Genomic DNA, 23,976 nt, shown 5'->3' with positions numbered 1-23,976 from the left:
CCCAAGAAATGGCAAAAAGACAAATAAATAAATAAATAAATAAATAAATAAATAAATAAAAATAAATTAAAAAAAAATAAAAATTCCAATGCAGAGAATTGACAAATCCAGCCCCAAAGACTTCTTTTGCAGGGTCTTTTATATTATGAATTGAATTTTTTTTAATTAGCTGTAGAACTAGTCAAATGATTTCATATTAGGTGAGTTTTGCTTGTATGTTTCCAAGAATTAGTCCATTTCATCTAACTTGAATGTTTGTGTGTAGAGTTGTTTGTAGTTTTCTCTTGGTTTTTCTTTTTCTGTTTTTGCTTTTTTTTTTTTTCTTTTTTGGGCCATACTGGCAGCATATGGAGGTTCCCAGGCTAAGAATCAAATCAGAGCTGTACCTGCCGGCCTACACCACGGCAACGCGGGATCTGAGCCGGGTTTGTGACCTACACCAGAGCTCACGGCAACGCCAGATCCTTAACTCACCAGGCAGGGCCAGGGATCCAACCCGTGTCCTCATGGATGCTAGTTGGGTTCATTAACCACTGAGCCACGATGGGAACTCCAAGTTCTCTCTTGTTATCCGTTGAATGGCTGTAGGATCTGTAGTGCTGTCCTCTGTTTTATGCCTGATTAATATTGGTAATCGGTGGTTTCTTTCTATTTGCTCTTCTCAGTCTTGCTAAAGGTTTATCAATGTTATTGGTCTTTTCAAAGTATCAGCTTTGTGTATAATTGATTTCTTCCATTGTTTTTTTTTTGTTTGTTTTGTTTTTTGTCTTTTTGTCTTTTGTCTTTTGTTGTTGTTGTTGTTGTTGTTGTTGCTATTTCTTGGGCCGCTCCCGCGGCATATGGAGGTTCCCAGGCTAGGGGTTGAATCGGAGCTGTAGCCACGGCCTACACCAGAGCCACAGCAACGCGGGATCCGAGCCGCGTCTGCAACCTACACCACAGCTCACGGCAACGCCGGATCGTTAACCCACTGAGCAAGGGCAGGGACCGAACCCACAACCTCATGGTTCCTAGTCGGATTTGTTAACCACTGCGCCACGACGGGAACCTCCTGATTTCTTCCATTGTTTTTGTTTCAATTTTATTGATTTTTTTTTCTGTTGGGTTTACTGTTTTCTTCTTCTTTTTAATGGCTGCACCTGGGGCATATGAAGGTTCCCAGGCCAGGGATTGAATCTGAGCTGTCATTGCAAGCTCTGCTCCAGCTGCGCCAATGCTGGATCCTTTAACCCACTGAGTCCGGCTGAGGATCAAACCCACGCCTCCACAGTGACTCGAGCTGCTATGGTCCGATCCGTAACTCACTGGACCATAGCAGGAACTCCCCTTAGGTTTGTTTTTATTTTAGTTTTTTCTTTCTTAAGATGTGAACTTAGGGTTCCTGTCATACAGCAGAAATGAATCTGACCAGGAACCATGGAGGTTATGGATTTGATCCCTGGCCTTACTCAGTGGGTTAGGGATCCAGCATTGTCGTGAGCTGTGGTGTAGGCCACAGATGTGGCTTGAATCCGGCATTGCTATGGCTCCAGCGTAGGCCGGCAGCTGTAGCTCTGATTAGACCCCTAGCCTGGGAACCTTCATATGCTGCAGGAACGGCCCTAGAAAAAGCAGAAAGACAAAAACAAAAACAAACAAACAAAAAAAAAAAGAGATGAGAACTTAGAATTTCCCTTCTTTCCAACATAAACCATAGATGTTCAGCCCTGATGTATCTATCTCCTATAAATTTTTATGTTGCATTTTCATTTTTACTCTGCTCAGCGCATTTTAAACATTTTTATTGAGACTTCCTCTTTTGACTCAGGGATGATACAGTGGTATATTGTTTAATTTACAAGTGTTTAGAGATTTTCTGCTTTCTGTTATTGAGGTTTCATTTGATTCTTTATGGTCAGAGAACATAGTATTGGTGCAGTTGGTTTAAGTTTGTTGAGGTTGGCCTTATGACCCAGGATGTGGTCTGCCTTGGCGAAGATTTCATGGGAGCTTGAAAAGAATGGGTTCTCTGTTGGTTGCAGTTGTTTGGCACATGTCAGAGAGCCTGTTGAGTGGTCGTGTTATTCCGTTCTCTTTGCTGATTGTCTGCCTGGTAGTTCTAACCCTTCCTGAGAGAAGAGTGTCGAAGTTACTAAATGTGGATTTGTCTATTTCCTTTTTTAAGTTCTTTTTTTTCCTTTCACATATTTTGAAACTTCCTCATGGTGTATCGAAATCAAGGATTGCTCTGTCTTCTGGGTGAATGGAACCTTTTATCGTTATGTCATGTCCCTGGTTATTTTCTTTGCTCTGAAGTCTAGTTTGTATGGTATCAGTATAGCCACACTTCCTTTTGCAATATCCCCTTCAGAAATGAAGGCGGGAGCTCCCTAGTGGCTCAGTGGCTTAAGGATCCAGTGTTGTCACTGCAGTGGCTCAGGTTGCTGCTGTGGTGCAGATTGGATTCCTGGCCCAGGGACTTCCGCAGGTCACGGGTGCAGCCAAAAAATAAAAGAGTGTTTATGAAAAAGAATTATTATTTTTCATAAATATCATTAACAAGAAACAACAACAACTCTTGTAAAGGAAAATATAACGGATGACATCTTACATCTACATTAGAAATACTGGTACAGCTCAAGAGTAATTTGATGCCGTGGAATAGAGTAGAATTCTCTCCAAATTGAGTAAAATATTGGGAATAAATGAAACAAAACTTAAAATACATGTGTGATAAATACAGAAAATTTTTTTTATTTTTATGTCTGCACCCATGGCATGTGGTAGTTCCCGGGCCAGAGATTGAATCTGACCCTCAGCTGTGGCAATGCAGTGCTGAATCCCTTAAACATACTGTGCTGGGCTGGGGATCAAACCTGCACCTTCACAGGGACCCTAGCCACTCAGTGGGATTTTTTTTTTTTTTATCTTTTTAGGGCTATAACTGCAGCACATGGAAGTTCCCAGGGTAGGGTTCGAATCGGAGCTCCAGCTGCCGGCCTACACCACAGCCACAGGAACGTGGGATCTGTGCTGTGTCTGCAACCTACACCACAGCTCAAGGCAATGCCAGATCCTTAACACTGAGTGAGGCTAGGGATCGATCCTGCATCCTCATGGATGCTAGTCAGATTCGTTTCTGCTGAGCCACGATGGGAACTCCCTCAGTTGGGTTCTTAATCCACTGTGCCACAGCAGGAACTCTGACACAGAAACTTTAATATTTGAGCATTGCTCATGCAGAGGTATAACATACAGGGACTAGAGGATAAGCAGGAATATCTGTTATACCATAAGCAATGTTTTTCTTACTTTTATTTATTTTTTTTTTGGTCTTTTTTCTTTTTAGGGCCGTACCCACAACATATGGAGGTTCCCAGGCTAGGGGTCGAATCGGAGCTGTAGCTGCTGGCCTATGCCACAGCCACAGCAATGCCAGATCCGAGCCACGTCTGTGACCTACACCACAGCTCATGGCAATGCTGGATCCTTAACCCACTGAGCGAGGCCAGGGATCAAACTTCCAACCTCATGGTTCCTAGTCAGATTCGTTTCTGCTGTGCCACAATGGGAACTCCCTGTTTTTTTTTTTTTTTTTACTTTTCCATGGAAGAATAGTTCCTTATAGATGGAAATGCGTGTGCCACTGGTGTGATGCTGAAGTTTTAAGTGGTTTTTAAATTCATTCAGGTGTATCAGGTGAGTCCTTTTTTTTTTTTTGTATTTTTTAAAATTTAATTTCACTGGAATATAGTCAACTTACAGTGTTGCATTAGTTTGAAGCAGACAGCAAAGTGAATCAGTCATACAGATACATATACCCATTCTTTTTTTTATTGTATTTTAATTTATTTTTTTATTGTTATTTCCCCCAACACCCTTTTTTCCCCCCACCGTACAGCATGGGGACCCAGTTACACATGCATGTGTACATAACATATATCCATTCTTTTTTTCCATATAGGTGATTACAAACTTTTGAGTAGATTTTCCTGTGCAGTACAGTCTTACTCAGCCATAAAAAAGAATGAAGTCATGCCATTTGCAGCAACATGGGTGGACCTAGAGGTGATCATACTGAGTGAAGTAAGTCAGAGAAGGACAAATATCATAGGATGTCACTCAGATGTGGAATCTACTAAAAACAATAAAAAGCTTATTTAGGAGTTCTGTCGTGGCTCGGTGGTTAACGAATCCAACTGGGAACCATGAGGTTGTGGGTTCGATCCCTGGCCTCGCTCAGTGGGTTGAGGATCCGGCATTGCCGTGAGCTGTGGTGTGGGTTGCAGACGCGGCTCGGATCCCTCTTTGCTGTGGCCCTGGCGTAGGCTGGCAGCTGCATATCTGATTGGACTCCTAGCCTGGGAACCTCCATATGCCACCGGAGCGGCCCAAGAAATGGCAAAAAGGCAAAAAAAGAAAAAGAAAAGAAAAGAAAAGAACTTATTTATAAAACAAATTCACAGATTTCAAAACCAATCGTACAGTTACCATAGGGGAAACTGGGGAGGGAGGAGGAAGAATTGGGAGGGTGGGGATATATATGTAGAGATAGAGATAGATAGATAGATATGGAAGTGTATCTCAGGTGAGTCTTCATGCTCATTCCTGTCCTCTTCCCTGGCGAAGAGGACAGGAAGAGAAAACCATCATCTTGTCCTGGAGGAGCTCTCAGTAGAGCTGAGAATACTGGTTCCCCAGAACAGTCAAGAAGCAGCAGGTCTGTTGATCAAGCAGTCATTGTTTTTGTGGGGACATGCAGGACCTGTGGGTAGAGAAAAATGGGAGGGAGGGAGAGAAGGAATATTATTGTTCACAGGTCCAGACACAGGTTCTCAGCCCACAGGAACAACACCCCATCTCCCCATCTTCTGTGTCTGGGGCTGTTTGAAAAGTATGATGGTACCTGCTTTTTTCTTCTTCCACAATGACTGGGGCTACAGTGCTGTTTAATGGGAAAGGAAAAAAAAGATGGCTCATTCTTCCTGCCATGGACAGAGTAGTCACACATGCTGAAGAAATACCTCCCCCAAGATGCCATCTGTGCTCATCGTAGAGTTTGGTCTTTAAAGAACCCTTTGTTGATGGCCATCAGGCAGGTGAAAAGATGCTCAACATTGCCAATTATCAGAGAAATGCACATCAAAACTCCCATGAGTATCACCTCACACCAGGGAGAATGGCCATCAGCCAAAGGTCTATAAACAATAAATGCTGGCGAGGGTATGGAGAAAAGGGAACCCTCTACACTGTTGGTGGGAATGTAAATTGGTACAACCACTATGGAGAACAGTATGGAAGTTCCTTAAAAAACTAAATATAGAACTACCATGTGATCCAGTATTCCCATGCCTGGGCATATGTCTGGACAAAACTTACATTGAAAAAGATACATGCACCCCAGGAGTTCCCGTCATGGCTCAGTAATTAACGAATCCAACTAGGAACCATGAAGTTGCGGGTTCGATCCCTGGCCTTGCTCAGTGGGTTAAGGATCCAGCGTTGACGTGAGCTGTGGTGTAGCTGGTAGACGTAGCTTGGGTCTTGCATTGCTGTGGCTCTGGCATAGGCCAGTGGCTACAGCTCCGATTCGATGCCTAGCCTGGGAACCTCCATATGCCATGGGAGTGGCCCCAGAAATGGCAAAAAGCCAAAAAAAAAAAAAGATACATGCACCCCTATGTTCACTGAAGCACTATTTACTATAGTCAGGCATGGAAGCAACTTAAATGTCCATTGACAGAAGAATGGATAAAGAAGTTGTGGTACATCTACAAAATGGAACATTAGTCAGCCATAAAAAAGAATGAAATGACATCATTTGCAGCAACAGGGATAGACCTAGAGATGATCACACTAAGTGAAATAAGTCAGAGGAAAACAAATATATGCTATCACTCATGTGGGATCTAAAATATGATACAAATGAACTTACTTACAAAATGGAAATGGACTCACAGACACAGAAGACAAACTTAGGGTTACCAAGGGGAAAGGAGGTGGGGAGGGATAAATTAGGAGTGAGGGATTAACAGATACACATGACTGTATATCCAGCAGATAAACAACAAAGACCTCCTGTAGAGCACAGAGAACTATACTCTGCATCTTTTAATAAACCATAGGGGAAAAGAAAAAAAAAAAACTGTATCACTACGCCAGCCCATAAAAAGAAGTGCTTAGTTTTTTTTTTTTGTTTGTTTGTTTGTTTTTACCTGACTCCTTGTAGAGACTTCTTTTGGCTACACCAGGCTTCGAGCAGCAAAGCCCCAACAGTAACCATAATTATGGCAGCTAGACCCAGGCGGATGAGGTTGCCCATGGTGTAATCCGGGGTTGTGGTACGGGGGGAGGAAGCTAAGAGAGAGACGGGATCAGAAGTGACCATGCCAGCTTATCCCTCGTTCCCAGAGGATCCACCAAGTGTGAATGTCATATGCCCACTTGGTTTTCCTGGCCAGTAGTCAACTGTACCTACCTTAAAGGTGTTTTGTTTTGTTTTGTTTTGTTTGTCTTTGTCTTTTTTTTTAAGGGCCACATCCACGGTGTATGGAAGTTCCCAGGGTAGGGGTCGAATCGGAGCTATAGCTGCCTGCCTACACCACAGCCACAGCATCATGAGATCTGAGCCGCATCTGCGACCTACACCACAGCTCACGTCAACGCTGGATCCCACTGAGCAAGGATCGAACCCGCAACCTCATGGTTCCTAGTCAGAACCATTTATTTCCTTTTTATCGCATTTCCACCCTCCCACATTTTCCTTTTTCCTTTCTTCTGCATATTAAGAATTCATCTTAGGGGAGTTCCCATCATGGTGCAGCGGGAAAGAATCCGACTGGGAACCATGAGGTTGCAGGTTCAATCCCTGGCCTCGCTCAGTGGGTTAAGGATCCAGAATTGCCGTGAGCTCTGGTGTAGGTCACAGACGTGGCTCGTATCTGGCGTTGCTATGTCTGTGGTGTAGGCTGGCAGCTATAGCTCCGAGTAGACCCCTAGCCTGGGAACCTCCATATGCCTCGAGTGCGGCCTTAAAAAACAAAAAAGAAAAAAAAAAGGAATTCATCTTAGGAACAACACTAAAACCCAAAGTTGCTCCACGAAGTGCTGAAATAATTCAGTAGCTTCATCCACAGCCCCCCCCCCCCCCGCCCCATTGCACAAGACTTTATGCAGGCAGCGAGCGTAAGGAAATTTGAGAGAGTTCCCATTGTGGCCCAATGAAAACGAATCTGACTAGGATCCATGAGGATGTGGGTTCGATTCCTAGTCTCTTTCAGTGGGTCGGGGATCTGGCATTGCCGTGAGCTGTGGTGTAGCTCAGATCCCGTGTTGCTGTGGCTCTGGTGCAGGCCAACAGCTACAGCTCTGATTTGACCCCTGGCCTGGGAACCTCCATATGCCCAGGTGCAACCCTAAACAGCAAAAAATAAATGAATAAAATTTTTGAAAAGAGCAAAGAAAATTTGAGGTCAGTAGCTAAGCATCTGGACCATCGTGTGTCTCAGCTTCAGCCAAGAGGGGCTCAAGCTTGCTGTTGGTCCTGCCTCCTGAAGAGAAGGCTGCATTTGCGTCATCCCCGTTCACCCACCCCCTGCTGTCGCAAGGTTCATCTCTAACCCATCAACAGCCTGTTCCCTGAAGGCACTGGGAGAAGTTGGTAATGACACCACCTTGCCCAGGAAGTCCTCTCCGCCTCTGAGCGCTGATCACACAGACCCTGATTTCTCATCATAAAACATTCACTATCATTTCTATGGGGACTCTAAAATAGGGCACAAATGAATCTATCTACAACAGAAACAGACTCACAGACAAAGAGAACAGACTTGTGGTTGCTGGGGGGAGGGAGGAGGGAGTGGGATGGACGGGGAGTTTGGGGCGAGTGATGCAAACGATGACATTTTGAATGGAGAAGCAATGAGATCCTACTGTCCAGCACAGGGAACTGCATCCAATCTCTTGGGATAGACCATGATGGCAGATAGTATAGAGATAGTATAGAAAAAAGTGTGTGTGCGTAAATGTTTGTATATATATATATTCTCCACAATTATATATATATGACTGAATCACTTTGTTGTACTGCAGAAATATCACAACCTTGTAAATCAGCTATACACCAATAAAACGTAAAAAATAATATTGTAAATTAAAAAAAAATTCACATTGAGAACTATGTCTAGATACTCATGTTGCAACAGAAGAAATGGTGGGGGAAAAACTGTAATTGTAATGTATACATGTAAGGATAACCTGACCCCCTTGCTGTACAGTGGGAAAATAAAATTAAAAAAAAAAATTCACTGACTGCATGGGGAGACTCAACCGCATAAGGGAGAATTTAGGTGTTCCCGTCATGGCTCAGTGGTTAACGAATCGACTAGGAACCATGAGGTTGCAGGTTTGATCCCCAGCACCGTTCAGTGAGTTAAAGATCTGGCATTTCTCTGAGCTGTGGTGTAGGTCGCAGACGCAGCTCGGATCTCCAGTTGCTGTGGCTGTGGCATAGGTGGGCAGGTGCAGGTCGGAATGGACCCCTAGCCTGGGAACCTCCATATGCCATGGGTGCTGGCCCTAGAAAAGACCAAAAAAAGACCAAAAAACAAACAAACAAACAAAAGAATTTACAAAGAAGAGTGCGGGAGTTCCCTGGTGGCATAACCGGTTAAGGATCCAGCGTCACTGCAGCAGCTTGGGTCGCTGCTGTGGTGCCAGTTCCATCCCTGGCCCTGGAACTTCCACATGCCACAGGCCTGGGCAAAAAAAGAAAAAAGAAAAGAAAAAGAAGCACATGTAGTATCCAGTAGAGCAAACTTATGCCAGGAAACATCATCTCAGAATTCAGTCAGTGCCACGAGATGTGAGAAGACCCTGAATCCGCTACAGTACAGGAGAGGTGGTGGGAATACCACTTGCTGAGAACAACAATTGTTATTGTTGATAAAATCATTATCGTCAGGATAAACCAAAACCTTAAGGCACGCAGAGAATGGGAGAAAGGAATCCGATGATGGTGGCATTGATAATTTTGAAGAAAAGCCTGAGAAACTGACCACCAGTGCATAAGCACAAAACGAGCAGAGGATGGAGTTCCCTGGTGGCTCAGTGGGTTAAGGGTCCAGCATTGTCACTGCTGTGGCTTGGGTCACATCCCTGGCCCTGGAATTCCCACATGCCACAGGAGGAAGAAAAAAAAAATAAAAGAGTAGAAAGCAGGAAAGGAAAAAATATTAAAAAGAGATTATACAAATGATTAGAAATGAGAATCCAAGGTTGATAAGTCTGTCACTTTTTTTTTTTTTTAAGTCTTCAACTTATGCAAAACCTTACCCGCCACCCAGATCTCCAGGCTATTACTGGGTTGTGAGGCCAGGAAAGGGGCCCTCCTCTGGTAGTAGACGCAGCTGTAGTTGCCCGTGTCTTTGACCTTGACATTCTGAAGGGAAAAGTCTGTCTCCCTCCCTGCTGGGATTCGGAGCTGGACGGGCACCGAGGTGCCCGCCTTCAGCAGAGCAAACGTCATAATCCCGGTCCCAGAGTCTGGCCTCTGGCACTGCAGGGTCACCTGTTCTCCTTCAGTGGCCACACCCGCTTGGTGGGCTTGGAGGGAGGGTTTAGGTAAATACCCTGAAAGAGAAGGAGGCTCAGGGGTCATGGGGAGAAGCCTTGGGTCCCCCTCTCCCCTGATCTCCTGGCAGGGGCTTCTCGTGGGGGGTGGGGTGACAGACACCTGCTCTCACCCTCTCTACTCAACTCCAGGAAGGAGGCTGCCCCCCCCCCCAAAAAAAAAGCCCTGGATAGAACCACCATGATTGTGCTGTTCCTGCCTTTCTCCGCGCCCCCTCCCCAGCTACACTCAGGTGAGATTCCCCCGCCCCCGCCCAGCCCCTCCCCTCTTCTGCTTCCTCCCTTGTCCCCCACCCCTAGGAAGACCCTGCGTCATTCTGAGGCACCCCCCTCTCCTCACCCGTCACCAGGAGAAGCAGGGCCTCGCTGGGCTGTGAAGCCAGGTGGGGGTGGCCCTTCCTGTGGTATTCGCAGGTGTACTCGCCAGCATCCCTGCTCCTCACAGCAGTCAGGGGAAACTCAGCCCAGCCCTCGCCCTCCATGGAGTCAGGTGGCTGCAAGAGCCCCAAGACATCGCCCCCCTTTCTGAGAGCAAAGTTGACGTCCTTGGTCGGAGCCCAGCACTGCAGGCTCACGTTGCTCAGGGCAGGGACCACGGAGCTGGGCCAGGCACGGAGGGAGGGCTTGGGGAGGGGCCCTGGAAGGAGGCAGAGCTCAGGACTGGAGGTGCCAGCTCACCTGCCCTCAGGACACCCAGGTAGAAGGGAGAGGGAAGTGGGGCCTGGGGAGTGAAGGATCGGGGTGGGGGAGTTTAGGAAGAAACACTCACCATCTCTCCCTGTGTCCCTCTGGCCAAGACACAGCCCTGCAAAGAATGGTCCCTGAGACCCAGGCGCCAGTGGGAGCCCACGTGGTTGCCCTCCTGGTCCCTGAGGGGCGTCCAGGGCTCCTGCACTTGGAAGTTCTCGCTTCCCCATGCCGGACTCAGGCTCCCGCTCTGCTCTCAGCTCCTGCATCCCTTCTCCCAGAGGCTCTCCTGTGCTGTGGTCAGCTCCCAGCCTTCAGGCCCTTTCTCAGTTCCACAAAATCCCATGAACCCTCCTAGTTTCTCCTTCTCCCTGAACCACTCTTAGTCCTGCATTTCTTTCTTTCTTTCTTTCTTTCTTTCTTTCTTTCTTTCTTTCTTTCTTTCTTTCTTTCTTTCTTTCTTTCTTTCTTTCTTTCTTTCTTTCTTCTTTCTTTCTCCTTCCTTCCTTCCTTCCTTCCTTCCTTCCTTTCTGTCTTTTTGCCATTTCTTGGGCCGCTCCGACAGCATATGGAGATTCCCAGGCTAGGGGTCCAATCAGAGCTGTAGCCACCGGCCTACACCAGAGCCACAGCAACATGGTATCCGAGCTGCATCTACAACCTACACCACAGCTCACGGCAACGCCGGATCCTTAACCCACTGAGTGAGGCCAGGGATCGAATCCACAACCTCATGGTTCCTAGTCGGATCCGTTAATCACTGAGCCACAATGGGGACTCTCAGTCCTGCATGTTCTAGTTTCTAGCTTCCCCTACCTGGCTTTGGAGGCAGGAACCGTGAGAGAGATGGGGGAAGGGTGGGTCATGGGGGTGACCTTGACCCACCTGTGATGTTATCTGAGGCTCTAGGCTGACCTTGCGTCTGTGGACTGTCTGATCTGTGAGAGCAGGTCCACCGCCTAAAGCTTATTTGGTGCCTTGCGTGATGTGAAGTAAGATAGAACCCGCTGGTTGTGATTGCTTTTTTCTTTTTTCTTTTTTTTTTAGGGCTGCACCCACAGCATATGGAGATTCCCAGGCTAGGGGGTCTAATCAGAGCTACAGCTCCCAGCCTACACCACAGCCACAGCAACAAGGGATCTGAGCTGCATCTTCGACCTCCACGCCATGGATATCAACAGCTGTCATGGATATCAACAGCTCACGCCAACGTCAGATCCTTAACCCACTGAGCGAGGCCGGGGATCGAACCCGCAACCTCATGGTTGCTAGTTGGATTTGTTTCCACTGCTAGTTGGATTTGAGTTCCATGACGGGAACTCTGCCTGGCTGTAATTTCTTAAGAGCGTTCATAGAAGCCTCTCTCCCTTACACCATGGGAGACTCAAGGTGTCACCACCTGTGACACCTGGAGGGCGGGGCTCTGTGCAGTCCCCCTCAGTATCCCCTGTCTACACTGTAGACCTCATCAGGGGCTCGTTAACTGTCTCATCCGTGCCTCAGTGTAAACATGACTCAGGGAGATTTTTACAAGGCTGTGAAAAGACACAACTTTGCCAAAACTCTCTCCACCTTTCTCCCACCCAGAAAAGCCCAGGTCCAAGCCTCACCATAGTCACCACCACCCATTTGGTTGATACAGGTTGGCTCAAAGGTGGAGCAAACCTGTCAGTAGAAAGGGACCGTTAAGGCAGCCATAGCCGTTCCTCTGAAAAGTTTCTGACCCTGTCTTGGCCATGATCTCTTTCATCTAGTGAAAGACAGGACAGGCTCGGAGCCCTGAAACAGTTCTCAAAAATTCCAAATGGCTCTTCCAGGAACGAGAAGACATCCATCCTAACCCTGTCCCACATACTGCTGCGTGTGCCAGACACTCCAGCTCAGTTTTGCACTTAACTCTGCACATCCCGCACCCCTGGGACCTGTTGGAAAGTCCAGTGTACAGACCCCACCACAAAAGCATTGAATCTCAATCACTCAGAATAGGGCTCCAACACCAGACGTTCGAAATCTCCCAGGTTACACACGTATGGAGCCAGGGTGGAGAACGCCCGCTTTCACTGAACCTGGAGAAACCTTTCTCAAGACCGTCACACAGGTGTTTAAAATCGCTTGGCTTAGGAGTTCCTGTCATGGCGCAGTAGTTAACGAATTCGACTAGGAACCATGAGGTTGCGGGTTCGATCCCTGGCCTCGCTCAGTGGGTTAAGGATCTGGTGTTGCCGTGAGCTGTGGTGTAGGTTGCAGATGCGGCTCGGATCCCGCATTGCTGTGGCTCTGGCATAGGCCAGCGGCTACAGCTCCAATTGGACCCTAGCCTGGGAACCTCCATATGCCACGGGAAGCAGCCATAGAAAAGGCAAAAAGCCAAAAAATAAATAAATAAAATAAAATCACTTGGCTTACCAAGATGTGGAAGCACCTAAGTGTCCATTGAAAGACAGGTGAATATAAAGATGTGGGGTGTGTATACACACACACACACACACACACACACACACACACAGAGGAATATTATGCAGCCATAAAAAAGAATGAAATAATGCCATTTGCATCAATATGGTTGGACCTAAAGATGATCATACTAATTGAAGTCAGAAAAAGACAAATATGATATCCCTCACATGTGGCATCTAAAAAGATGATACAGACGAACTTATTTACAAAACAGAAACAGACATAGAAAACATGGTTTCCAGAGGATAGAGGGGAGGGAGGGATGAATTAGGAATTTGGGATTAACAGATGCACACAACTATATATAAAATAGGTAACCAACAAGGACCTCCTGAATAGCACAGGGAACTATATTCAATATCTTGCAATAACTTAGAATGGAAAATAATCTGAAAAAGAATATATATATATACACACATACACATATATATACATATATACATACATATGTATGTATGTAGAAACTTAAAAATATATTAAACATTAAATACATTAAATTAATATATATTAAATATATTTAAATATAAATATGTTTCAGGTTATATAAAAAATCTGGAAAAGATCACATATACATATATATGTGCGCATGTGTGTGTGTATCGCTTGCTGTGCATCTGAAACTCACCCAGTGTTGTACAGCAATACTTAAGAAATCAATTGACTTAGAAACTTCCAAGTGAGAGTGATTACATACATTTCTGAGTGCTGACATCTCTTTCAAATTAGTAGCAAGCCTGTTCACTAACATCATTGTAAGAAAGAATCTTTTTTTTGTCCACGGCATATGGAGGTTTCCAGGCTAGGGGTCCAATCGGAGCTGCACCTGCCAGCCTACACCACAGCCACAGCAATGTGGGATCTGAGCTGTGTCTGTGACTTACACCAGCGCTCACGGCGATGCCAGATCCTTAACCCACTGAGTGAAGCCAGGAATCAAACCCGCATCGTCATGGATACTAGTTGGGTTCATTACCTCTGAGCCACAATGGGGACTCCGTTTGAAAGAGATGGATTCACCTCAGCAGATATTGGTCAGGTCTGTGGTTTCTAAGAGGTTTCCTCTTTTTCCCCTGCATGGACTGAACCGTTTTGTGTCTTAGTAATGAAAGGAGGAAGTGACCAGGCCTTTGTGCTAAAATTGTGTGGGCCCATCAAAAATACCATGTTTCATGGTTTGAAAGAGCAAAGAAATAAATAACCAAAAGGTGAAAATCCCAAGTGTCCATCAAAGGATAAACAGATAAACAAAATGTATACACATAATGGAATACTCTTTAGCCATAAAAAAGGAAGGAAGTTCTGATACATGTGACAGTGTGGATGGACCTTGTAAATATTAGGCGAATGTTGGGGGGTTCCCATCGTGGCTCAGTGGAAAAGAATCTGATAGCATTCATGGGGACGCAGGTTTGATCCTTGGCCCCACTCAGTGGGTTAAGGATCCAGCATTGCCATGAGCTGTCGTGTAGATTGCAGATGTGGCTCAGATCTGATGTGGCTGTGGCTATGCTGTAGGTCAGCGGCTACAGCTCCAATTGGACCCCTAGTCTTGGAACCTCTGTACTGCTGTGGGAGGGAGGGAGGCCCTAAAAAGCCAAAAAGAAGAAAAAAATATATATATATATGTAGTGAGTTCCCGCTGTGGCACAGTGGGTTAAGGATCCAGCATTGCTGCAGTGTGTTGTAGGTTGCAGCTATGGCTCAGATTTGATCCCAGCCTGGAACTTCCATATGCCGCAGGTATGGCTGAAAAAGAAAAACAAACCCAAAATACAACAACAACAACAAAAAAACCCAAACAAATACTGTATGGTTCCACTTACATCGGGTACCTAGAACAGGCAAATTCATGGAGACAGAAAGTGGAGTAGAGGTCACCAGGGGCTGGGGAGAAAGAGGAAACGGGTTATTGGTTAACAAGTACGGGTTGTGTTGGGGATGCTGAAAAGGTTTCCGGTGATGGTTGCACAACGTTGCGAATGCCGCTGAAACACATACTTAAAGGTGGATAAAAGGAGAAAGTTTTAAAAGGTGAGGAGTTCCCGTTATGGCTCATTGGTTAATGAACCCAACTAGGAACCATGAGGATACAGGTTCCATCCCTGGCCTCACTTGGGGGGTTAAGGATCCGGCATTGCCATGAGCTGTGGTGTAGACCACAGACATGGCTCAGATCTGGCGTTGCTGTGGCTGTGGTGTAGGTTGGCAGCTGCAGCTCCCATTCGACCCCTGGCCTGGGAACCTCCATATGCTGCAGGAGCGGCCCTAAAAAGCAAAAAATCTAAAAATTAAATAAAATAAAAGTTAAAAGGTGAAAATTTCTGGAAAGAGAGTTCCCATTTGACTCAGCAGGTTGATAAGCCAACCAGGATCCATGAGGACGCAGGTGCGATTCCTGGCCTCGCTCCGTGGGTTGAGGATCTGGTGTTGATGCAAGCGGTGCTGTGGGGTGAGGATGTGACTCGGATCTGGTGTTGCTGTGGCTGGGGTGTAGACTGGCGGCTGCAGCTCTGAGTACAGCCGTGAGTATGGCGCTAAAAAGACCACAAAAAAAAAAAAAAAGAGTTCTCTGGAAGGAATTGTTCATGGAACAAGCCTAACCAAGTCAGAGTGAGAAATGATAAAAGGAATAAGAAACATTTTTTAAAAAGCATTTATTGAGCATGGACTGTGTATATATATGCCTCACGCTGTGCATACCTGAACTTAATAGAGAAGCTAACCCTGAAAGCAGAGGAAACTTAAATATTTCCAAGGTCCCATAAATAGTGTGTGCAGGAGAAAAGTCTTTTTTTTTTTTGCTTTTTTTAGGGCAACACCCACAGCATACGGGGATTCCCTGGCTAGGGTCCGATTGGAGTTGCAGCTGCCAGCCTGTGCCACAGCCACAGCAACGCCAGATCCAAGCTGCGACCTACACCACAGCTCACAGCAATGCCGGATCCTTAACCCACTGAGCGAGGCCAGGGATGAACCCACAACTTTGTGGCTCCTCGTCGGATTCATTTCCACTGCACCAGGACGGGAGCTCCAGGAGATGAGTCTATAACGTGCTGTCTCCCAGCAGTTGCTTCTGAAAACATGACTAGATGGGACTTTCTAAAACAAGCCTCTGTGTTATCACCGATGTGGCTCGGGTTGCTGCTGTGACGCAGGTTGAGTCTCTGGCAAACAAACGGGGACTGTTTGGCCGCAGGCATGGCCAACAAACAAATAAAAAAAAAAAAAAAAAAGATAGCCTCTAAAATCACTCAGTTGGTCAATCAAGCCTCTGAGTAAGAAACACTCTGTGGAGCAGTTGGGTTTTGAGATCAGAAAATTCCGGGGACAGGAGAAAGCCAAGGGCAGAGGACCACACCGAGGCAAGCTCTCCTCTCCAGATGTCTTATGAACATCTAGCTTTCTTGGTTTCTGGAAATACTCATTTGGTGATGCATCCTCGCTCTATAGCCGGGGACCTTCTGAACCACTTCTCTTTGACCTCCTTGGGCTTTTTCCAACCCCAGGTCCTTCAAACACACCCAGGATGCTTCCATACCCAAGACCCCACGCATGTGTCCCTCTTAATTCAGCATCATGGCTGAGCGGAAACCGCATTTTTGGAGCTAGACGGTTCCGGGTGGAACTGAGCTTCCCTGCCTATCACCTATGTGGTCTGAAGTCATTTTGCAAGCTCAGATTTGGTTGCTAAGCTACAAAAGTAGACCTGATTGTCTCTTTTGTAGAGTTGTTGGTTGGTTGGCTGGTTGGTTTTGGAAGGATTGGGATGGTGTTTCCCAAACGTGGAGTATATCTCACTGGTGTTCCAGGTGATGGTTTTAGGTAGAAGGAAGGATGACTAAAGCAGTGCATGATGGGAGTTCCTCCTGTGGTGCATCAGGATGGGTGGCTCAGTAGTGCCAGGAGGCAGGTTCGATCCCCAGTGTTGCCACAACGAGGCATGGGTCACAACTGCAGCTTGGATCTGACCCCTGGCCCAGGAATTCCTTGTGCTCAGGGGCAGCCAAAAAAGGACAAAAGGGGAAAAAAAAAAGCATTTCATGACAGCGTGCACTAAGCACCCACACAGTATCTTTGATTATATCAGCAAGAAAACCTATTTGACATTCACTTTTTTTTTTTTTTGTCTTTTTGCTTTTTCTAGGGCCACTTCCCATGGCATATGGAGGTTCCCAGGCTAGGGGTCTAATCGGAGCTGTAGCCAGGATCTGAGCCACGTCTGCGACCTTATACCACAGCTCACGGCAACACCAGATCCTTAACCCACGGAGCAAGGCCAGGGATCGAACCTGCAACCTCATGGTTCCTAGTCGGATTCATTCACCGCTGCGCCACGACGGGAACTCCCTTGACACTCATTTCTAATATAGCTTGATCATGGTTTTACAGCAAAGAAAGAATAGGTTCTAGCGTAAATATTCTTCTTTAAGCCAGAAGTCTGAGTCGGATGATGAAAAGCATGAACCCAGTAAAGCCTTCGGCACAAATCACCCATTTGAACCCAGAGGAATTTGCAGTCAGCAAGATTTCTGACATATAATGTGCATGCAGCAACCCAAGCTGCTGTCCTTATCTCTCTTCCCCGTCCCAGTCCAAACGTCTCACCAACTGTGTTATTTTCCACAGTCTCAATGCACCGCCCTGCCCTGCGACACTTACTGAAACAGAACAGGGACAGCAGTTCAGGAATCATCGTGGCATGTCAGTCCGTCCAGGGTCTTTCTGCAGTTTTGCAGCCGCCGAAGGGAGACAAGCGGGTATGATCACAGCCTCGCCCCTCTTGCACCGCAGTGTGGGCAGGAACACTTTCCCCTTGATGTTTCAGGTTCCTCTTCTGACCTTCCTTCTGGAAACACGTTGATTGCAACATGTTTCTCCCACAAGAAGCAGGCGGCTTGTGGAAAACCCTCATTTGTCTCAGATTTCAGGCATCAAGTAGGGAACCCTCCAATTGCCTAAGGCTTGAAAGCCTGGGGGATTCCTACCGAGGAGATGAATGCACTTTCTGTGTTGAGGATATTGGAAATCCTGGGCAAACATCCACGTTGGTAGATGGGCTAAGAATGAGGCACTCTTGCCCAATGGATCTTCCACTAAGTGAAGCAGAGAGTTCAGTTGCCAGAGTAGACGCATAGAACCCAGAGAGCAAGGTGTGTTGCAAGAAAATGATACAATGTAACAGCGATAGACCCTCATCTGTCAGTATGGGGGGGGCGGAGTTGGGGGGCTGGTTCCGAACCCCTGTGTACCTACCAAAGATGCTTAATTTCCATAGTCGCCCCCCTGCATCAGCGGGTTCTACATCCACAGATTCAACCAACCACGGATCGTGTATTAAGTTTGTCATGCATGGTTGAATCTGCCAATGGGGACCCCTTAGGTAAGGCAAGCTGGAGTTCCCTGGTGGCTCAGCAGCTTAAGGATCTGGCATTGCCACTTCTGTGGCTCTGGTGTGATCCCTGGCCCTGGGAACTTCTGCATGCTGCAGGTGCAGCTAAAGGAGGGAAAAGAAAAAAAGGGGGGGCGGGCTGATTGTATATTTTATTGAAAAAATATCCGTATACAAGTGGACCGTACAATTCAAACCTGTGCTGTTCAAGGGTCAACTGTATATAGCGTTAAAATGAGCATTAAATGCATCCCAGGCAGGAGTTCCCATTATGGTGCAGCGGAAATGAATCCGACTAAGAACCATGAGGTTGCGGGTTTGATCCCAGGCCTCGCTCAAGGGGTTAAGGATCCGCGAGCTGTGGTGTAGACTGCAGACAAATCTCAGAACTGGTGTTGCTATGGCAGCAGTGTAGGCCAGCAGCTGCAGCTCCAATTCAACCCCTAGCCTGGGAACCTCCATGTGCCGCATGAGCGGCCCTAAAAAGCAAAAAAAAAAAAAAAAAAATCCCAGGCATATGCCCCAATATTCGCCCCTTTGTAAGGGCTGCATGGCTGGGCTTTTCTTTCTTGGGTCAGAAACCACAATCGTGTTCACAAAACACCTCAGAACCAGGAAACCCAAAATGAATGCTTGGCTGGGCTTTTTTTTGCCCTGATGGTCATGTTTGTATATTCTTGCTACAGTGCCAGCCCTCTGGGGTCTCACAGGACCAAGTGTCAGTCACTGCTTTTATGTTTACCAGTAAACAGTGCTGGAGTTCTGTCATGGTGCAGTGGTTAATGAATCTGACTAGGAACCATGAGGTTGCAGGTTCGATCCCTGGACTTGCTCAGTGGGTTAAGGATCCGGCATTGCTGTGAGCTGTAGTGTAGGTCACAGACGCAGCTCAGATCCTGTGTTGCTGTGGCTCTGGCGTAGGCCGGTGGCTACAGCTCCGATTGGACCCCTAGCCTGGGAACCTCCACATGCCACGGGAGCGGCCCAAGAAATGTCAAAAAGACATAAATAAATAAATAAAAAATAACAGTGCTGATGAGCTGGTACAAACCTCTCCCAGTGCTCCTTGGACCAAGGGTAACAAACAATGCTGTTGATCTGTGTGTTTGATTCCATGACCAGGGGAGGTGCCATGGGGGTACGTCTTAACGTCAGCGAAATACCTTAAACCAGTTCCTGCTGGAATCAACCCTCCTAGCACACCCCTCAAATAATTATACACAGATAGCTCATAGGTTCTTTGGGATTTGCAGTGATTTTGTGAAGCCGTGGTCTCTGCATTTAAAGCCATTTTTTCTTCTGGAAGTGTCCTAACAGGCTCTTACTTAGCCAGGGTGTCCCAAGAAAATGAAATTGTCAGCAGGTCCAAAACTGTAGCTTCTGTTTCCTTTTCCTCTATCTCCGTTTACTGAGTTGCCCTCATGGATTCTTTTTTTTTTTTTTTTTTTTTTTTTTGGTCTTTTGTCTTTTTAGGGTCACACCCACAGCAGATGGAGGTGGAGGTTCCCAGGCTAGGGATCCGATCAGAGCTGTAGCCGCCAGCCTGTGCCACGGTCAACATGGGATCTGACCCGTGTCTGCGACCTACACCACAGCTCACGGTAACGCCGGATCCTTAACCCGCTGAGCAAGGCCAGGGATTGAACCTGTGTCCTCATGGATCCTAGTCAGGCTTGTTAACCACTGAGCCACGATGGGAACTCCCACCCCTCACTGATTTTTGTCTCCAGGAAGGAAACTCTGACTTAGCGGTTAAAAGTATGTAAATCCCATGGAGTTCCCGTTGCGACTCAGCAGTAATGAACCTGACTAGTATCCAAGAGGACACAGGTTCGATCCCTAGCCCCACTCAGTTAAGAATCCAGCGTTGCCGTGAGCTGCAGTGTAGGTCGCAAATGCAGCATGGATCCTGCATTGTTGTGGCTGTGGTGTAGTCGGCAGCTACAGCTCCAATTTGACCCCTAGCCTGGGAACTTCCGTGTGCCATGGGCGTGGCCCTTAAAAAAAAAGTAAATCTCAATGTACCTACATTTTGACTGATGTGCCAGCTTCACCATACAGGTGAGAACCCATGTGCTTGCTGCCAGATTGTATTTGGTGAAATTTCTTTGGGCCGAATTAATAAGATATGGAAATTAAGGTGTAGGGAGGTAGGTTCCTTTGCTAAAAGACAAAGAAGTAGGAGAAGCAGGTACAAGAATTAGAACCCAGCTATATCTGTCTCAAAAGCTTCATCTGTTTCCTTTCCAGAAAATCATTCGAAGCCCCCCACCCCCCATCTCACCGCATGTGAAGATGTTTCTTTGGGCAGACGGAAGAGTCTGAATGATCCTTTTGCTGTGTGACGGTACCTATTGCTCTGTTACAACATCCCCACAAACTCAGTGGTTAAGCAACATATATTTATTGTTGCGTAGTTTCTGTGGGCCAAGAATGTGGGCACAACCCAGCAGGGTTCTGTAGGAGCTGAAATCAAGGTGTGATCATAGGATTCTCGTACAGAGAGACAGGACACCCAGGCTTTGTGCCAGGAAGCAGTGTTTATTTGTGTCGGCACTGGCTCAGCAGATTCATATCCAAGGGCTGAGCCCCTAATGCAGCAGGATGCTGTCTTATATACCCTCTGTTTTTCCTGTTGCACTTTGGTTCCTTTGTCCCCCTTATAAGAGAACATGCATTCTGTAAATTCTGGTTGCATGGGCTCCGTTACAAAGTTGCACATGGATACTGATGGCATCTTGTGGCTGCAGAGTCACACATGTGCACACAGATGCTGGTTATGCCACGTTGCCTTCCCTTTGTTCTGGGAGGGCCCTTCCCACCGCATCAGCCAGGACTGTGGGCTAGTCTGAAAGCTCAGGAGGCGAGGGATCCACGTCTGAATTACAGTGTGAGTCTGACACTCACGACCCAGAATTGGCACAGGGTAAGGGCCCAGTTCCCATCATACTGCCCTCATTTAATTTTTAATTTTTATTTTCTTTTTTGTCTTTTTAGGGCCACACTAGCAGCATGTGGAGGTTCCCAGGCTCGGGGTCACATTGGAGCTGTAGCTGTTGGCCTACACCACAGCCATAGCAAATGCCAGATCGGAGCCGCATCTGCGACCTACACTACAGCTCACCGCAACGCCAGATCCTTAACCCACTGAGTGAGGCCAGGGATCAAACCCGCAACCTCCTGGTTCCTGGTTGGATTCGTTTCCTCTGTGCCATGACGGGAAGTCCAAAGATTTTTTTTTTATTTTAAAATTAAGGTATAGGAGTTCCTGTTGTGGCGCAGTGGTTAACGAATCTGACTAGGAACCATGAGGTTGCGGGTTCGATCCCTGGCCTTGTTCAGTGGGTTAAGGATCCAGCATTGCTGTGAGCTGTGGGGTAGGTTGCAGACATGGCTCGGATCTGGTGTTGCTGTGGCTGTGGTGTAGGCCGGTTGCTATAGCTCCAATTAGACCCCCAGCCTGGGAACTCCATATGCCGCAGGTATGGCCCTGAAAAACAAATAAATAAATAAATATAGATTAATGGCATTCTCGTTGTGGCTCAGCAGGTTACGAACCCGACTAGTATACATGAGGATGCAGGTTTGATCCCTGGCCTCACTCAGTGGGTTAAGGATCTGGTGTTGCTATGAGCAGCGGTGTAAGTTGCACTCAGATAAGGCTCAGATCCCACATTGCTGTGGCTGCGGTGTAGGCTGGCAGCTGCAGCTCCAATTCGACCCCTAGCCTGGGAACTTCTACATGCCGCAGGTGCAGCCCTAAAAAGCAAAAAAAAAAAAAAAAAAAAAAAAAAAAAAAAAAAAAAAATACGTGTGCGTGTGTATACACAGTTGATTTACAGTGTTGTCCCAACTTCTGCTGTACAGCAAAGTGGCTCAGTTATACATATATACACACATTCTTTTTTTTTTTTTTTTTGTCTTTTTGCCATATTCTTGGGCCGATCTCGAGGCATATGGAGGTTCCCAGGCTAGGGGTTGAATCGGAGCTGTAGCCACCAGTCTACGCCAGAGCCACAGCAAAGCTGGATCCGAGCCGCGTCTTCAACCTATACCACAGCTCACGGCAACGCTGGATCATTAACCCACTGAGCAAGGGCAGGGACCGAACCCGCAACCTCATGGTTCCTAGTCGGATTCCTTAACCACTGCGCCACGACGGGAGCTCCCCTATACACACATTCTTTTTATATTCTTTTCCATCATAGTCCATCTTGGGAGATGGGATACAGTTCCCTGTGCTGTACAGCAGGACCTCATTGTTTATCCATTCTAAGTGCAACAGTTTGCATCTACCAACCCCAAACTCCCCATCTTTCCCATGCCATCTCCCCTCCCCCTTGGCAACCACAAGTCTGTTCTTTATGTCTGTGTGTCTGTTTCTGTTTCACGAATAGGTTCATTTGTGCCATAGTTTATTTTTTTAGAGAGTTGTGTGTGTGTGTGCATATATATATATAGTTACTATAGTTGATTACAATGCTATGCCAGTTTCTGCTACACATCAAAGTGACCCAGTCTTACATATATATACATTCCCTTTCTTATATTATCTTCCATCATGTTCTATCCCAAGAGACTGGATATAGTTCCCTGTGCTGTGCAGTAGGACCTCCTTACCACCTCACACGGGTCAGAATGGCCATCATCAAAAAGCCTATAAATCCTGTGAAATTGGATTGTGATGATCATTATACAACTACAGATGTGATAAATTCATTGAGTAATTTTAAAAAGCCTATAAATAGCAAATGCTGGAGAGGGTGTGGAGAAAAGGGAACCCTCCTCCACTAGTGGTGGGAATGTAGATTGGTGCAACCACTACGGAGACCACTATGGAGATTCCTTGAAATACTAAAAATAGAGCTACCATATCATCCTAAAAATCCCACTCCTGGGCATATACCCAGACAAACGCTAGTTTCAAAAGATGCATGCATCCCAGTGTTCCTGCAGCAAACTGTTTTCATGGTAGCCAAGACATGGAAATGACCTAAATGTCCATCCACAGATGGATGGATGAAGAGGGTGTGGTACATATACGCAATAGAATACTAGTCATGAAAAAGAACAAAATAATGCCATCTGCAGCCACATGGATGCAACTAGAGATTCTCATATAAGTGAAGTCAGCCAGAAAGAGAAAAACAAATGCTACATGGCATCACTTTATGTGGAATCTAAACTATGGCACAAATGAACCTATCTACAGAACAGAAACAGACTCACAGACTTAGAAAACAATGGTTACCAAAGGAGAAATGGGGAGGGGAGGGATATATTAGGAGTTTGAGATTTAGCAGATACACACTACTATATATAAAATACTTAACCAACAAGGACCTGCCATATAGCACAGGAACTATATTCAATGTCGTATGATAAGCCATTAATGCAAAATAATTTTTAAAAGAGTATATTTATAACTGAATCACGTTGCTGTATAGCAGAAATTAACACAACATTGTAGGTCAACTATACTTCAATTAAAAAACAAATAGCACCTCCCAGCAGCCCTGGGAGCTATTTGCTTTCCTGTTAAAGACTTTGCTTGCTTGCAAAAAAATAAAATAAAATAAATAGTACACATGAACATATTTATAAAACAGAAACAACTCAGACATAAAAAACGAATTTATGGTTACCAAAGCAGAGGAATAATTTTTATTTTTAAAGACCCAGTAGTTTTAAGGTCTGAGATTTTGGTGCTGAGCAGGAGAAAAGATATGAGCACAAGGTGGCAGTAGCACACAGGCATTTTCTCTGGAGGCTGTTTTGACAGGTTTGCATGTGGGAAAGACCCTTGCAGCTTGAACCCTGCCAAAGGCAAAGGG

The 23,976-nt window shown here is 46.2% G+C and overlaps 1 protein-coding gene and 1 long non-coding RNA gene across 3 annotated transcripts in view; one reads left to right on the top strand and one right to left on the bottom strand.

The window, feature by feature from the left end:
* Positions 1 to 21,132, top strand: part of LOC102167762 — a 33,962-nt gene extending 12,830 nt beyond the window's left edge. For both annotated transcript variants that reach the window (XR_002344774.1, XR_002344775.1), the window contains exons 3-4: positions 17,380 to 17,510; positions 20,393 to 21,132. This is a non-coding gene — a long non-coding RNA (uncharacterized LOC102167762). The remainder of the gene's footprint in view (positions 1 to 17,379; positions 17,511 to 20,392) is intronic.
* TARM1 (T-cell-interacting, activating receptor on myeloid cells 1) lies at positions 4,483 to 17,446 on the bottom strand. The gene is made up of 7 exons (XM_021094890.1): positions 17,413 to 17,446; positions 10,379 to 10,414; positions 9,950 to 10,246; positions 9,313 to 9,609; positions 6,195 to 6,336; positions 4,886 to 4,924; positions 4,483 to 4,744 (listed from the first exon to the last, which is right to left on the bottom strand). Exons 1-7 carry the CDS (start codon positions 17,444 to 17,446, stop codon positions 4,717 to 4,719), a joined length of 873 nt encoding a protein of 290 aa, XP_020950549.1. The 3' UTR covers positions 4,483 to 4,716.

Source organism: Sus scrofa, chromosome 6 (genome assembly GCF_000003025.6).
Source record: "Sus scrofa isolate TJ Tabasco breed Duroc chromosome 6, Sscrofa11.1, whole genome shotgun sequence".
Taxonomy (NCBI): domain Eukaryota; kingdom Metazoa; phylum Chordata; class Mammalia; order Artiodactyla; family Suidae; genus Sus; species Sus scrofa.
The sequence above is the reverse complement of the archived record's forward strand: the minus strand, read 5'-3'. Positions and strand labels throughout refer to the sequence as shown.